The sequence below is a fragment of the Engraulis encrasicolus genome, chromosome 16 (genome assembly GCF_034702125.1).
Source record: "Engraulis encrasicolus isolate BLACKSEA-1 chromosome 16, IST_EnEncr_1.0, whole genome shotgun sequence".
Lineage (NCBI taxonomy): Eukaryota > Metazoa > Chordata > Actinopteri > Clupeiformes > Engraulidae > Engraulis > Engraulis encrasicolus.
In genome coordinates, this window is record NC_085872.1 from 4,723,602 (window position 1) to 4,740,332 (window position 16,731).

Consider the following 16,731-nt stretch of genomic DNA (forward strand, 5'->3'; position numbering starts at 1 on the left):
CCACAGCAACTCGAGCCAAGATGAGCATGATGAGTTCCATGTCCAGGATGAGGGGACAGGAGAGGGGGCCAGGCTACATCCAGACCGAAACACTGTTGGGAGACTCCATGCAAAAGTTTGGCAGGGAGCTTGGAGAGGAATCTAACTTTGGTACACTCTTTATTATCAGATTCTTTATTATTAGATTCTTGCCACTGTTGCGATGGGACATTTTATATGATGTTTTAAAGGTTTTATGTAAATGGTGTTTCTGTAAATCACTTTTTAGTCGAAAGCTTGTTGTGACCTTTTAATTTTGTTTGGTGTTTTTTATTTACTGTGAGTTTAATTGAGTGTATTGTTTTAATCCTTTTAGCCATAATGTTAATAGAATGTACTGTTCAATTCCTATGTCTCTGTAATACTTCCTTTGACATGACAACAAATCCATTGGTTGGGCCAAGGCAATGCTTGTGAATGCAGCAGGCCTGATTTGATTTCCATTACTGAGCTGTAGTGTTTGTGTGTGCTTTGCTTTGAAGGCCTTGCCCTTATTGACGTTGGAGAGTCCATGCGTGAACTGGGTGAGGTGAAGGACGCTCTAGACATGGAGGTCAAGCAGAACTTCATTGACCCACTGCAGAACCTGCATGACAAGGACCTCAAGGAGATTGCGGTGAGGATTAGGCCTAATATACGCTCAGGGCAGGAGAGCGTACTTTAACAAAGAAATGGGTTCTTCTCAGAAGTGAGACAAGATGATGTGTACGGTATCTCTCCGAGCGTTGTGCGACAATGTAGGTTTTTATAGTGTACTGTTTATCTAGATGTTTAAACACATTATATTGTTTCATTGTGTGGAGATGGTATCTATTTCTAACCGTTGGCTTCAGAACACGTGAACCAGAGCAGTAGAATAACTGGTCAAGAGCTGGTTTACAATGAAGGGGGGGAAAGCAGCACAAATAGCCAACACGTACTCAATATCTCTCACATATTCAAATACTATTTCAGTCTTGCTCTCTAAGACAAGTCATGCTTTTTGTATCTGCCTGCATCCTGACCACAGATTTGGACATTCTTGGATAAATGGTGGTCATTAAAATCTCATTTTAATGCAGTCTTTCAAAACACGAGAATATGCGTGTGGATTTAGTATGTGAAAGCCATAGAAAATGTATTTCAAGTATTTTTCGAATAATTTATTTCAAGGGGAATCTAAGAATTGGTTCTCAGTCAGTGTTAATGCATCAGCTGATTCAGCTGGTGGTCTGAGTTAATAAAAAGTAACTGGACCTACCGGCCACCCCCCAGGATTGCTCAATCAATAGTTGGCTAATAACATCCGTAGCAGTAGAATTCTTCTAAGTGATCACTTTCAGTCAGTGAACAAAGAGCATAGCCAATGTTACCCTTGTGCCTCAATCAGGCATGACTACTGCGTTACAATAATTGACCATCCAAAAATATTCTAGTATGCTCAATAGCAGTAATGCCAACCGTTTTGTATTGTTGAAGAGCCGAGTTTGCAATAGCAACTAGAAGCACTCCGATAGAACTGCTTGATAGAACATTTGACAATGTTACACTCTTTCAAGTCTTTCTGTCTTCTTTTTTTGGAGTTCCCACAATTCAATGTCTGATCACTAGTGGCGTCTAGATTTATAGGCCAGCAATGGTGAAGAATCTTTAAAAAGGTCCTGGTTCTGGTTCGTGCTCCAGGTCACCACCAGAATTTAATCACTCATTCCTTGGGTCATTACTAACTACTCCATGAAGTTTCAGCCAAATCTGTTTGCAAGTTTTTGAGTTATCCTGCTGACAGACAGACAAACAGACAAACCAATGCGACCGAAAACATTACCTCCTTGGCGGAGGTAATTAGAGATCACTAACCTTAACCAAAGGCAGATGACTAAGAAAAGCTTTGTTAATTTCTTTTAAAAACATTATACTGTTTGGGCAATTCTAATTTCAACAGGAAGCTGGTCCAGCATATGACCGTATAATGGCTAAATGGCATTTCGCCCTGTCTGGATTTGACCCTAAGCACGACCAGTAGAGGAGACTCTGAGGACCCAAGGCATTGTTTAGGATGATATTGCTCTGGCATATCTGCAACATATTTAGGGCCTAGGCCATTGAGTGACTGAAAGACAATCTGAAGAGTTTAAATTCAATTCTAAACCTCACTGGGAGACAGTGTAATGACCTACGTACTAAAATTATGTGATCTCTTTTCCTTATTTTTACAATTTGGCACATGTCATGTGACATTAATATTAAAGGAACCATCCTTGCTATGTGTGCCCTGTTGAAGTGTAATGTATGTAAAAGTCAACTTTTACATTCCAATGGAGTGTGTAATATTCTGAGTGAAAATATTCTACCGGTATTTCCTCATCATAGTATGCTCTATGCATACTAGCGTTGCAGAACAGAATTAGTTTGCTAATCGACTAGGCTTCAGCCTGACGCCTATCCCTCTGCTGTCCAGTGATTTGCAAATTCATCCTGCCAAACTGGGATTGGTTATGAATGTTTTCTGATGATGGACATCGTGCATTTCCTTACAAACCATTCCTTTATCATATTGGCACTTCAAAATGGTACAAATATGAAGTTCAGTGCCTAGTTTTGCACCTGCTTTGCTAGGGTCTTGTTTGGCAAGTGTACTGGGTGTAATTTACCTTAAAAAAAGTGGATTTGCCATCCTTTAAATATAATGTACATGGCTGGGATGTCTCAAAAGTAGTCCACTTGTCTTTAAAGAGCAATAGCTAGATTGCTTGATTGGAAGTGAAACAAAAAATGATTTAGCCTTAATTGCCATGTATCACCAGTTCTCTCTACTCTTGTTGTGAGTTTGTGAGTTTATTTAAAACTGTTTTTTTTCTCTCCAACTTCTATCTCTGCTTCTGCATGCTGCATTTGTTTGCCTAACCCATCTCTGTGTCTTCCAGCATCACCTAAAGAAACTGGAGGGGCGCCGCTTGGACTTTGACTATAAGAAGAAGCGTCAGGGCAAGGTGACCGATGACGAGATCAAGCAGGCACTGGAGAAGTTTGACGAGACCAAAGATATTACTGAGCAGAGCATGTTCAATCTTCTGGAGAGTGACGTAAGGATCTCTTTTCTGCTTGTGTTACATCAAACCCTCCCGTTTAATTTGTTCCATGTCAAACCATTTAAACATATCATGGCATCGCATGTCCATTTGTGTGTTGGTGTATGTTGGTTATTCTGTTTCTTTTTTTCTTATGTCGTCTCACCCCTCATGGCAGTCCCTGGTAATCTTGACATTTTACATTTCTCCACCAGTCAGCCCAGTTCAGCTGTGCTGGCATGTAATCCTGTTGGTTCCATCTCTCTGCCCTAGTCTGTCATTGGTCCTTATCGTCTGTAGTTGCCTCTTGAATGTCCCTTTTATCCCATGTCAATGCACTGGCACCTGTGTCGTATTTCTTGTTTTATTTATTGCACATATAATACATTAGGCAAAACCAACCTTTTAGTAAGGTTAGGTGCTACTAGGTGTGACATTACTCGGTGAATGGGCTAATGAGAGAGATGAGTATATATTTTTAAATTGTAATGAAGGCCCTTTAAAGGGGACATTCGGTATTTTACACTTAAAGCTCCGTTTTGAGATGGTTTGTGAAATACTAAACTTCCCCTTTAAGGTAAACAATTCTGTAATTATCAGTTAATGTTATGATTAGCTAATGACATCATCACTAGTGATTTTATGAAATTTGGTGCCAAATAAATCCTAAGAGACCTTTTCAGAAGGTGGTTCTCCCACAACCTAGTCAAAGAAAATCATTCCACTTCTAAGAGGACCTTCTGGAGAGCCTAGCTCTTCCTCCATGTAAAGAGCAGTTTGAAATGGCATCTGAGGTGTCAAGGGAGTATGGAGGATCAAATTGTGAACTGTTGAGCTGAATGGCCATTAGCCATTGCAGAAAAGCCTGAGAAAACTTCAAGGACAAGTGGGCTATTTCGGACATTTAGCCCTTTTTCTGAATTTTCTGCAATAAAGTAAAGTGGTCCTCACCCATTTTTTGCTGCCGTAGTCGTGGATTTTCTCTCAACTGGCTTTATAATGGCATTTTATGGGCATGTCCAAATCTGTTCTTAAACCAGCCTAAACATTTTGTTTTTTGATAGTATGCTCTCACTAAGTGGTTAGGGGTGTTAGGGGTACTGGCATTGCCTAACAAGTTTGAAAGCGGAATATGACTTCTGTTATTTTTATTTGCCATTTTTTGATTGAAAAAAATGTATTAATCACGACAGAAGTCATGTTTTACTACAAAACATGTTAGGGAATACCAGTGAACACCACCAGTGGCACATTCTTGAAAACAAAGAGGCTTGTTTAAGAACAGATATGGACATGCCTATAGAAGGCTATTCTAAAGCCAGTTCAGACAAAAACCCAAATTAGCCAAATAACAGAGACGGCAGCAAACATCCAAAAATTGGTTACTATCAATCTATTTTATTGCAGACAATTCGGAAAAGGGGATACATCTTCAAAATAGTGCACTTTACTTGACAGTCATTAATATTGTGCTCAAACATTTTAATAGCCATCCCATAGGACCGTAGCCGCGCCGGCTGTACGTAACACTTGTCCCTGCGTCTCTTGTGTTTTACCAGCAGATTGAACAGGTGAGCCAGCTTGCCGCTCTGGTGCAGGCCCAGGTGGACTACCATAGACAGTCCACTGAGATCCTGGAGCGTCTCAACTCAAAGATGGATGAAAGGTCAGTGCTTTTTCCTAAGCTCCAAGGTGGCACATTCTGGTTATACAACTGGTAGGTGCCCTTATAATGCTCATCGTCAAAAACTATGAACGCTTCAGAATATGTTGCACGGTATTCCTCTCTCAAATTACAACAAACACATTCTTTTTGTGCAGTGTTTGGAATGTTTATGAGCAGAAAAGTTAATAGGGCTAGATACTTCTCTCTTCATACTTCACAAGCCAGACACCCACAATTTCGATGGACTAATCACCATATAGACATGTGAGCACAGCCAAGAAGGAGCTTCTACAGAAATCCCACCGACATACTATTGTAATGAGTGTCTCCTCGTTTTGTGTAGGCTACATGTTTACCACACGTTTCCACCTCAGGACCAGCTTGCTATCACCAATCGTCCTATCATCGCAAGACAATAAAAACTGTTTGAAATCCTGGTCACCCCTCAAGAGTACATCACATAGTTGAAGCCATGCTACGACCCAATTTGGCAAATTTCACACTGTCCACTCCACGCACAAGAGTGACACAGCGCACCGGAGGGTAGTTCTATTCGGTTACTGACCGAATCAGAGCATGAGGCAGTCATCAGCTTCAGAAAAAAATCAGATGGAAATGTGGATAGGCTACGTAGACAAAGAGGTTTTCTCCTTCTAGCAGTCCTAAACCAGTGTATCTTGTATGGTTCGGAAGCATATATATTTTTTAAATAAAACAGCTAAGCGCCATAAAGTCAAAAGTGTCAAGCTTCTAGGCTACAGCAAAGTGGCGCGCAAGGGAATGAACTCCAAAAGAAGTCCATAGCCTAATTGACACGACATGAATCAATGATAATCTTCACATACTGTACATATGCAAATGAAATGTGGGGGTTTGGGGCAATAAAAACGCTTGGTGGTGGGACAGTGAGATGAGTAGCCTAGCCATTTGATGGGGAGGGAGGTTCTTTTTGGCTACACCTCTGCCGGCCTCTGGATACGACTGAGAGCCTCCGCAATGAGGAAAAATATCGAAAATATAAAACTAGATATGCTATACTGTACAAATAATATTTAGAGTTTAGGTCAGGGGTCCCCAAACTAAGGCCTGGGGGCCGGATGCGGCCCGCCAAGCCCCTTTGACCGGCCCTCCACCTCTCTGTACCTCACCATTTGAACTGGCCCAAAGAAGCAATCCTTACAGAAAAAAATAATGATAAAATATATTTTTAAAGTATTTTATTTTGTCTATGAACAGGCCTTCCTACAGTTTCATTTTCACTAACCAAGTGTGAATCACCAGAAGTTTCTTGTCTTGATAGTTTATCTCTCTGTAATATAATATCTCACTGTAATATAAACAGGCCTAGCATTTCTATTGTATCACTCATAAACTGTCAATCACCATATGTTTCTAACCTTTCCTTGCTATTTTTACATGGTTATTAGAAATTAAAACGAATACCTGTGGTATTTTAAATTGAAAGGCATGTGAAGTACTCACTTCTTTTGCCAATCACTTGTAATGCTGAACTATTTTATGCTAGAAATTATGGCTATAACAGGCAATGGCCTAGTATAAAGCCCACATGATTGATCCCGGCCCCTGATCACAGTCAGGAACGATAATGTGGCCCCCAGAGAAAAAAAGTTTGGGGACCCCTGGTTTAGGCCTACATCAATCAGACATTCTATTGGGTTAACAATGTTATTTTATAGCCTAATGAAGTGCCACCCAAAAACTGTCTGGCACACCCTCCGGCACATTGACATGGACGAGATGTTCACAAGCACCTACACTTTATATATATATATATATATATATATATATATATATATATATATATATATATATATATATATATATATGATAAAACCGTGCACAGTAGGGAATATCTCGTGGATACCGCCAATGTTTAAGGCCGTTTAACTTGTTGAAAGTAGGCTATAGGTCTAGAAAGGTGTTATTAGAATCTGGCCGATTCTCTGCACGGCTTAGGTCTTCAATTGTCACCGGAGAACGCGGGGACTGCCTCTATCAGCGTCAGGTTCTAAATGTGTGTTAATCAAAAAGGACGGTCGCTTCTTTTTCTAAAAATATTGTTTATGCAATAATTCATTTTTTTGATATATCTTACATTCAAATTGTTGTATTGGTATTCTTAAAATGACATTTAATGGTGTTTAACCTGCAAGTTACACTTTAAATCATTTTCCTAGTGAGTGAATTTCAAATCATCGCGAGTTGTGAGATGTTGACACTTGGGGGATTCTTTTCTCAGGCTACACACTGACATAATGCCTTGCATGGAATGTTAAGTCATAGGAAAATTGGTGTACAGAAGTCTGAACACTGCCTCACAAAATATCAAAGTTATTGTAGAAAACGTGCATTTCCACCGCCATACTTGCCCATCACAGATGAATGCAGGCTTTAGATTGTCAGCTTGACATTTTTCAGGCCAACCAAGAGACTCAATTTTATTCATTAGGGAAATTAAACAAGTATTGTCCCCTGAAATAAACTCTTTTGTTGGGTGGGTTACGCAGTTGCACACCCTGCTCACCTTTTTCACCCCTGAGCAGTTGTCACGCCTGTATAAAATAGTACTGTAGTTTTCAAATAGGAGTAGGTGCACTTTCCTTTTGCAAGAGTAGGTGCACTATTCTGATGAAATATTCAACGTGTTTCTCATTGTGTTGCCCTGTCTGTAGGATAAAGGAAGCCTCCAACAAACCAAGGAAAGAGTATGTCCCCAAGCCCCGCACCTCCATGGATTTCGCAATCAGTGAGAACCACAATGGCAGCATTGGCCACAGTGGACCCTCCAGGTCTCCAGGTGAGAAGGGCATAAGTCTTAGAAATCAGTCAACAAACCTACATACAGCTGCTTCACCCAGTGTTAAATGTTAGCGCTAATTGCTGGAAAAAACTCTGAATTCACTTCTTAAATCTTTTTTGACTCAGAACTGTGTGATTTTTTTCCTGATTGCCTGACTACTTCTACTCTATTAATGGTTTGCCCTTTTACCTTTTTATTCCCTTATCTCTTGGCTTCCAGCTCCAATGGACCAGCCATGCTGCCGTGCCCTGTATGACTTCGACCCCGAAAATGAAGGTGAGCTGGGCTTCAAGGAGGGTGACATCATCACTCTGACCAATAAGATTGATGACAACTGGTATGAGGGCATGGTCCAAGGCCGCTCCGGCTTCTTCCCTGTCAACTATGTGGATGTGCTGGTAGCCCTGCCCCACTAAGCATCCTCAACCTCGCCATACTGTATCTCGCCTCTCCCTGCAAACCCCTCGCTCCTGATGATCAGACCATCTCTGGTGACCCCTTCTTCCACAGAAGGACACAAGGCTGAAAAGTTGACAAATGCCACAAAATGAGGACTTGAAAAAAAAAAACAGCCACTGCAGCACAGTGTCATGCTATCCAAAATATGAACAATGTGAAGAGTTTCTGAAGAAGCAGTAAGGAGTATTTGCTTGCTGTTGTAAACGTGATCATCAAGGCCAGGTCATAACTAGCTGTTGGGCTTTATTTATTTATTTGTTAATTATTTTTCTGGTGGGGAAAGGGCATGGGATGGAGGATATATTGTGTATGTCTGATGAGTTTACCACAAGTCTGCGTTAACCAGTCTCCTTGTTCCTCTTGGCTTGGCTTGGTTTGGCTTTGTTTTCACCTACTTCCACCGCAATTTAAAAATGGATGTTCCTCTGTCTTTGCACCTATTGAAACTACTCTGCTAGTATATGAAAATGCAACTAGTTCTTGTCCCAAAGCTTACTTGTTTTTCTATCTTTTAGCAACAGTATAATGTATAGTTTAGACATGATTCCTTCACTGGCTTGAAGCCAAATTAAGCTTAAATAAAGATTATTATAGTTTAGAACGGTAGCTCGTCCTCTTGCATGGTTCCGATAATCTGCAGGGGAGGAAACGCACTTGAGCATTTCACAAGCGTTAGTCTCATTGTATTGTTCACCTGCTTGCATCGGTCACTCTTCTCATTCACGTTGTATTCACCACACAAGATATATTTTATGGCAGGAAACAGAGATGCACTGTGCTACACGTTGTCTGCTGAGCAAGATCCATTGGCTGAGACAAACGCTCTGTGTTTGTCAGTATGGTCTTCTCATACTGCCTGGTGTCCAGTCTATTGCTGTTGTAGTTTCATTTCATGCCGTACCAGGTCGCCTGTTCATCAGAGCCGGTAACTAAACTACGGGGATTTAAATATCTGTAAGAACAAGTTCAAGATCATGTGAAGTCTGTATGAGTGATGTAAACAAAAATTGAGAATTACTTTCCTATAAAATATACAAAAAATAAAAAGAAAATAATGTTCTACTTAAATGATGTCAGAATAAGTGTAGAAATGGTATTTGTGTTGTGCTATAACCAACAGAGAAATATAGTGTTTCAGAGTCAAAATACTGTATATTTTGAGCTTCATTCATCCATATGATATTCTGACATCCCACATCAGTTGTGTTTTTATAGTAAAAATCTAAATATACATTGATGTTTATTTTATTATAATTAAAAAGGGGAATGTCCGTTCATTAATAGAAGGTTTTGACTAAGGGACATGAGTATGATGAGAATGCATTCGTCACAGAGAGTTTCTGATTTTTCAACATTAACAGATGACCCTCCACTGAAATACAAATTGTCATTCTGTCACTGTACCACTCAGTTGTGTTCTGGTAAGGATCAATATTTCTATGCATCCCTTACTGTGTTGAAAGAGCATGCAATTGCTGCAACTGCAAGACAGCGAGGTAAAACACATCTGGGAGCAAATGTGCTGTCGGCATCACTGTGCTTTCTCATCACATGGAGCTGTGTTCACACTGGCTGAGCTTGCGTTTGTCCTCTACAGATGAATCTCAGTCCAAACCAGGGGGCATTTGACAGGCAGGGATAGCTAATATAAACAGATCTGGAAAATGCATGTAACTGAGCCAGTAATATGAATCATTTTTGAATTAATGCTATACACACAGCATGACCAAGTTGTGTGTGTATGACTGACCTGTCATGGATTGTGTCACCATCGAGTAAATGTTTATTGAAAAAAAATCTCTATATATATAAATATATTTTAAGGGTACGTTTTTAATGTTTCAGTGCTTTTTGTTGTTTCATCATTCTCACAAATGTGTCTTTGAAAAGTAACGAATGAAAACTAAGGACCTGAGTATGAGAGAATGCTAATACAAAGCATGTTGTTCAACCAACCCAAAAAGTCTCCAACTTAAAATTATCGCTTTCATTTTTATTTCACGAAGCACAAGTTTTGGCTGAATTACCTGGAATATAGTTTTTACTGGCTGCGTACTTCCATTTCTTAAAATAAGTATTAATATCATAATTTATGTAATGTCAGGCATAATATTTGTTTTATTATTTATTATTTAAAAAAAAAACAAATTGTCTCTTTGCCCTCAATGAGGACAGCTTTACTGTGCTTTGTTTTCCTGTGTGTATGTTAGCCATGCATTTATGCTATTGTATCTTATTTTTTGTAAAAGTGACAAGTAAAATATGGGCATAGAAAAACACACACACACACATACACACACACACACACACACACACACACACACACACACACACACACACACACACACACACACACACACACACACACACACAGGCGCGTGCGCACGCACACACACACCAGAAGGCAATATGTTTAAGGAAGACCTTTGTTGAACAGCATTTTTTCTTAATCTTCTTTTATTTATTTATTTTTTCTTTTGATTCCCTTCCTGAATTGGATGACATGCTCGATGTATAAAACGTAATTTCAGTGTAACTTAAATAAATACTAAGACACAGTTCATTGTATACTATTTGCTTGTTTGATCTCTGTGTTCAATTCTTTTACTGCCTGCCAAACATTGACATGGGGCCCATCAGTCACTAGGTGGCACTGTCCTCTTACGGTATGTGTGTTGTGAGTTGGAATTGGGTAAGCCGGTGATTGAATGAGTGTAACAGACCTCAGCTTCATTCATTCATTTATTTGATTAGGACAGTGCTCATTCATCAATACATCAGCTAAAAAGCATCAATACAAATATGCCGGAGTTAGCATAGTTGCTCAATTTTATCTGTTGTCCTAAAATAGGTACCGGTAAGCATGATGAAACATAACAATAAAACAAACAGTACAGCATGACATAAGACATTTATCCATAAGACATTTGTTCTGGCTGGAGGCAGAACCACTCAGGACTGTGGATGACAGTTGAGGGGAGAGTTGTAGTGAAATGGAAAATAGAAAGCTTCTTGGGCCAAAACTAGCATTAGGCTACAGTATATGACACAAGTCCTGTTTTTACAGACTCTCTCCTTTTTGTGACTTTTCGCTATTGTGATATTTTAAAATATGACTTGCTTAATGTAGGCGATATTGTGGTCAGTCAGTTTTAATTGCAATAGGATATGAAAGCAGGGAAAGGGCAACTGGATGTTTACGAAATGTTTTTTTTTAGCTGTTAGGTTTACCCTTTTGTTAACTTACACAACTGAACTGGAGGCCTACATAGAAGTTCTAAATTGGGAATTTCACAGATGTTGAATTCTAAATAAAATATTATGCATTTCTTTCACATACTGTAGGCTATATTCTCCAAGTGTCATTTTGAGCTTTGAGGTTCAAATTATAAAATAATGTAATGTAATATAAAACACAGATTGGACTTTTGAAAAAACTTGACTCAAAAGAAATTTGAAGTTGACATACAATTACTTAGTGGAGTTGGTGTCACCCCGTATGATTTTAATGCAGTCCATTTATACCAAGACATGGTTATGTTTACATATCAATAAGGTATGCCCTTTTTAAATCTCATTTTACTTTTCTAGCAAATATTAAGCAATTTCTTCACTCAAAAATTGCAGCTACCATGTTAAAGACACATTCTATTCTAAACATAAGTTTCCCACCGGTGTGGAGGACAGCCTGTTCGAATGTACAAAACACAAGTAATCTACAGTGCCCTCCATAATTATTGGCACCCCTGGTTGAGATGTGTTTTATAGCTTCCAATTATTATTATTATTTTCTAAATAATATGGGACCTTAATGGAAAAAAAGAGAAAAATCCAACCTTCAATACAAGTGCATTTATTCAGTGGGGAAAAAATCCCACATAAAGAAATAATTATTTGACATCAAATAATGTGTGTCACAATTATTAGCACCCCTGTTGTTAATATTTTGTACAACCCCCTTTTGCCAACAAAACAGCACCTAATCTTCTCCTATAATGTTTCACAAGATGGGAAAAGACAGAAAGAGGGATCTTCAGCCATTCCTCTTAGCAGAATCTCTCTAAATCATCCAGAGACCTGGGTCCTCTCCTCTGTACTCTCCTCTTCAGCTCGCCCCACAGGTTCTCAATGGGGTTGAGGTCTGGGGACTGAGATGGCCATGGGAGGAGCTTGATTTTGTGTCTGGAGAACCATTTCTGTGTAGATTTGGCCATATGTTTAGGGTCATTGTCTTGCTGAAAGACCCAGTGACGGCCCATCTTCAGCTTTCGGGCAGAGGGCAACAGATTTTGATTTAAAATGTCCTGGTATTTCAAAGCATTCATGATGCCATGCACCCTAACAAGCTTCCCAGGGCCTTTGGAAGCGAAACAGCCCCACAGCATCACTGACCCACCCACATACTTCACAGTGGGTATGAGGTGCTTTTCAGCATGTGCATCTTTCGTGGCACGCCAGACCCACTTAGAGTGTTTGTTGCCAAAAAGCTCAATCTTGGTCTCATCTGACCAAAGCGCACGGTCCCAGTTGAAGCCCCAATACCGCTTGGCGAACTCCAGACGTTTGCGTTTATGATTGTGGGTGAGGAAAGGTTTTCTCCGTGCATGCCTCCCAAACAGCTTGTTGGCGTGTAGACAGCGCCTGATGGTTGATTTGGAGACTTTGTGACCCCAGGATGCTACCATTTGTTGTAATTCTGTAACAGTGAGCCTTGGAGATCTTTTGATTTCTCTTACCATCCTCCTCACTGTGCGTGGTGGCAAAATAAACTTGGGTCCTCGTCCAGGCTTGTTTACCACTGTTCCAGTTGTTTTGAACTTCTTAATTATTCCTCTCACAGTGGATATGGGCAGCTGCAGTTGAGTGGCAATCTTCTTGTAGCCTCTGCCTGACCTGTGAAGGTCGGCGCACATCTGCCTCACTTGTATGCTATGTTCCTTTGTCTTTCCCATGTTTAAGAGTGGATAAGAGAAATTGCCTCGGTGTCACATCATATTTATACCCCAGGGAAACAGGAAGTGATGAATTACTAATTAAATGTTCCTACATACTCTGGTAAACTTTGTAAACTACTGTAGAAATGACAGAAATGCTTCAATTATATTTATTTCCTGGGAATTGTTAAGGGTGCCAATAATTGTGGAACAGGTGATTTAATGAAAAATAATTATTTTTTAGTCAGGGATTTTTTTTATTTTCCTACAATTCATTTGAGTTGAAAGCTACATTTTCCTAACATTTTCAGTGTGACAGTATTCTTCTGCAATAAACACTGAATTTATTTTAAGGCTTTTAACACATCTCAACCAGGGGTGCCAATAATTATGGAGGGCACTGTATATCAGGACAGAGACAAAGTCTAGCATGCTGTTATCAGATGATATTGCAATCAGAGGACTGTGTATATGACAGGCTGGGGAAAGATAAGGGTTTTAAATGACACTAATACCACACTCAGCTTGTAATTCCTAAAATGAGTCTCAACATGATCATGTCCCATGAAGCAGGAGAGGAGATGAGCAAGTATGTCAAACATGGGATGACTGTCTGAATCTTGGACTGAAGCATGCAAGTGCCAGACTGCGCTGAAATTGTAGTGCATTTCTTTTACCAATACACAGAGGGAAGGGTTTAGACAGAACATTATTCGTGTCATAAAATGTTATTAAATAATATTCATATATTATATTATTATTATTATATGAATAATATTTGTTGTGATGAAATAATTATGTCAGAAAATGCATGTCTGTGTTTTGACAGTTGAAAAAATAGTCTCCTCTTGGAAACCAGTTTTGTACAGATGATGATAAATGTACAAGAAATTTCCAAAGCAAAAGTAAATATTTTCTGACTCATGACATTAAACCAACAGAGTGGCTTCATATATAACATGGTGCCTTCATCAAGGATATTTACAGAGCTACAACAGCTGAGCTGTAACCAGATTCTAGTCTCAACCACCCTTTCTTACCAACACACGCACCAGGTCCTGGGCAGTGCAGGTGTAGTCTAGAACTATAAAATCACAATCAAAATCCTTTATTATGTTACAGTATATCACGTAATTGAGTACATCCCTCACAGTTTTTGCCGATTTGTGGGTATATCTTTTCATAGGAAAGCAATAAACAAATTTCACTTTGACACAATGATTAGTGACCGTTTAACAACATATATAACCGCTTAAATTTCTTGTTCACTCAGAAAAAAAAACAAAATACAGCCATTAATGTTTGAACATGTACCCACAAAAGTGAGTACACCCCAGATTAAAATCCGGTAGAGAAGGGGCCGTGTTGACTCGAATCATCTCGAAATGAAAAGGGATTAAAAGGGAGGTCATCGGTGTGCGTTTCAACCTTTCTTTGCATTGAACTTTTACATTTTGAGTGTGCACCTGGCTTAAATAGATTGGTGTGAGATTTAAATGCAATCCTATGGAGAGTATCATGATCTGCTTCAGTAGTCACAGTGCATGTTGACATGCATGTTTCTTTTAGGTGTAATTCAGATTGCCAATGTTGACAGCATTCATGCATCCCCAAACCATGCCAGTCCCACTACCATGCTTGGCTATTGAGAGGATACACTTTTTTGTAAAACTCACTTGTTTACCACCACACATGCTTGACACCATCTAAAGTAAATGTGTTTATCTTGGTCTCTTCAGACCACACAACATGGTTCCAGTGATCCATATAATTGGTCTGTTCATCTCTCTTGAGACCAAGATAAACAAATTTGCTTTAGATGATGTCAAGCATGTGTGGTGGTAAACAAGTGAGTTTTACAAAAAAAGGTTATCCTCTGAATAGCCAAGCATGGTAGTGGGACTGACATGGTTTGGGGATGCATGAATGCTGTCAACATTGACAATCTGAATTACACATAAAAGAAACATGCATGTCAACATGCACTGTGACTACTGAAGCAGATCATGATATTCTCCATAGGATTACATTCAAATCTCACACCAATCTATTTAAGCCAGGTGCACACTCAAAATGTAAAAGTTCAATGCAAAGAAAGGTTGAAACGCACACCGATGACCTCCCTTTTAATCCCTTTTCATTTCGAGACGATTCGAGCCAACACGGCCCCTTCTCTACCGGATTTTAATCTGGGGTGTACTCACTTTTGTGGGTACATGTTCAAACATTAATGGCTGTATTTTGTTTTTTTCTGAGTGAACAAGAAATTTAAGCGGTTATATATGTTGTTAAAAGGTCACTAATCATTGTGTCAAAGTGAAATTTCTTTAATGCTTTCCTATGAAAAGATATACTCACAAATCTGCAAAAACTGTGAGGGATGTACTCAATTACGTGATATACTGTAACATAATAAAGGATTTTGATTGTGATTTTATAGTTCTAGACTACACCTGCACTGCCCAGGACCTGGTGCGTGTGTTGGTAAGAATGGGTGGTTAAGATTAGAATATGGTTACAGCTCAGCTGTTGTAGCTCTGTAAATATCCTTGATGAAGGCACCGTGTTATATATGAAAAGATATACTCACGAATCTGCAAAAACTGTGAGAGGTGTACACACTTCACTGATTCTTGAGAAAGTGGCTAAAACAGGTTGTAATGTTGACAGAAAAAAACAAAGTGAATTACAAAATGATATGGTATATCCTCGTAGACTAAGGTCTTGGCTTTTCAGAAATGCACAAGGCCAATCTCCCCATTATGTATTTTTTCAGAGATCAGGCTTTTCTCTGATCATACCTTGTTTTTTGTCAACACCGTCAGACACAATTAAAAGTTATTAAAATTGTATTGATTTGGTTGCATATGTATCTGGAGTTTTTAAGTGATTATGTGTATTTTTTGGTTCACACATATGCCTTTAAATGTTGAAAATTCACTTTTGTTCTATTTTAATACTGTTTCATGTGTTCTAATTTTAAAATATATACCGTCATACGATGCTTACTTAACGCCTAAATACAACAAACAATTTTTTGTAATTTCACAAATATTCGTGTAGGCTTAAATTGGCTATTACTTTGATATTTCAACAACTCCTAAGGAAAATGTTGTAAGCACATTCCTTTAAAATGTCCAAAACTCCTTCTTACAGTGGTGACTTAAGAACTGACGGTGGTGACAGTAATCTGAGAGTGGTGAAAGTGGCCTAATTACCTGCATTTAGCAAAATAAATAGCCCTCTTAAGTCAATGGCATCTTGCATAAACACTTTATTTTTGTGTGTGCACAGTATGAGCATGTGTTTTTACTTCATTAGTTAGATTATCTAGGAAGTAAGCCACTGGTTATTGAAAATGTGGTAAAAACAGCTTTTAAGTTGTTCAAATCCAAAATAAAGAGGTGTATTATCATAGATGTAGGTCTTGGCTGTGCAGGGAATGCATTGGCCAAGCTCCCCATGTTTAACATTTTTCATAAAATGGGCTCTTTCTTGTTTTGTCAACAGCGGCAGACAGAATTAGAAGTAAAAACACAAGTTTACTGTATTAAAGTGAATTACTTTAACAATTCAACATAACTGTAGATACTTATTTTATGCATATTCTTAAAACATGTCAAAAACACGTAAAACATGTGTTTTTTGGTGAACTCCATCAAATGTCACCACCGTCAGGTTTTCTGACAAAAAAACCTCCAAATGCACCTCAGTGGTGGCTAGAGTATAATTTTAGATCACAATTATTACTAACATGCCTAGTAA

General features: G+C 38.9%; 1 protein-coding gene across 3 annotated transcripts in view; it reads left to right on the forward strand.

Annotated features, from left to right (window-relative positions):
- Positions 1 to 10,593, forward strand: part of sh3gl2a (SH3 domain containing GRB2 like 2a, endophilin A1) — a 31,023-nt gene extending 20,430 nt beyond the window's left edge. For 2 of the 3 annotated variants that reach the window (XM_063218338.1, XM_063218340.1), the window contains exons 4-9: positions 7 to 150; positions 522 to 655; positions 2,943 to 3,101; positions 4,646 to 4,752; positions 7,446 to 7,570; positions 7,793 to 10,593. In XM_063218338.1, coding sequence (XP_063074408.1) covers positions 7 to 150; positions 522 to 655; positions 2,943 to 3,101; positions 4,646 to 4,752; positions 7,446 to 7,570; positions 7,793 to 7,989 — 866 coding nt within the window. In that variant the 3' untranslated portion in view covers positions 7,990 to 10,593. The remainder of the gene's footprint in view (positions 1 to 6; positions 151 to 521; positions 656 to 2,942; positions 3,102 to 4,645; positions 4,753 to 7,445; positions 7,571 to 7,792) is intronic. The other variant, XM_063218339.1, reaches the window with a different exon arrangement.
- Positions 10,594 to 16,731: the final 6,138 nt, after the last annotated feature.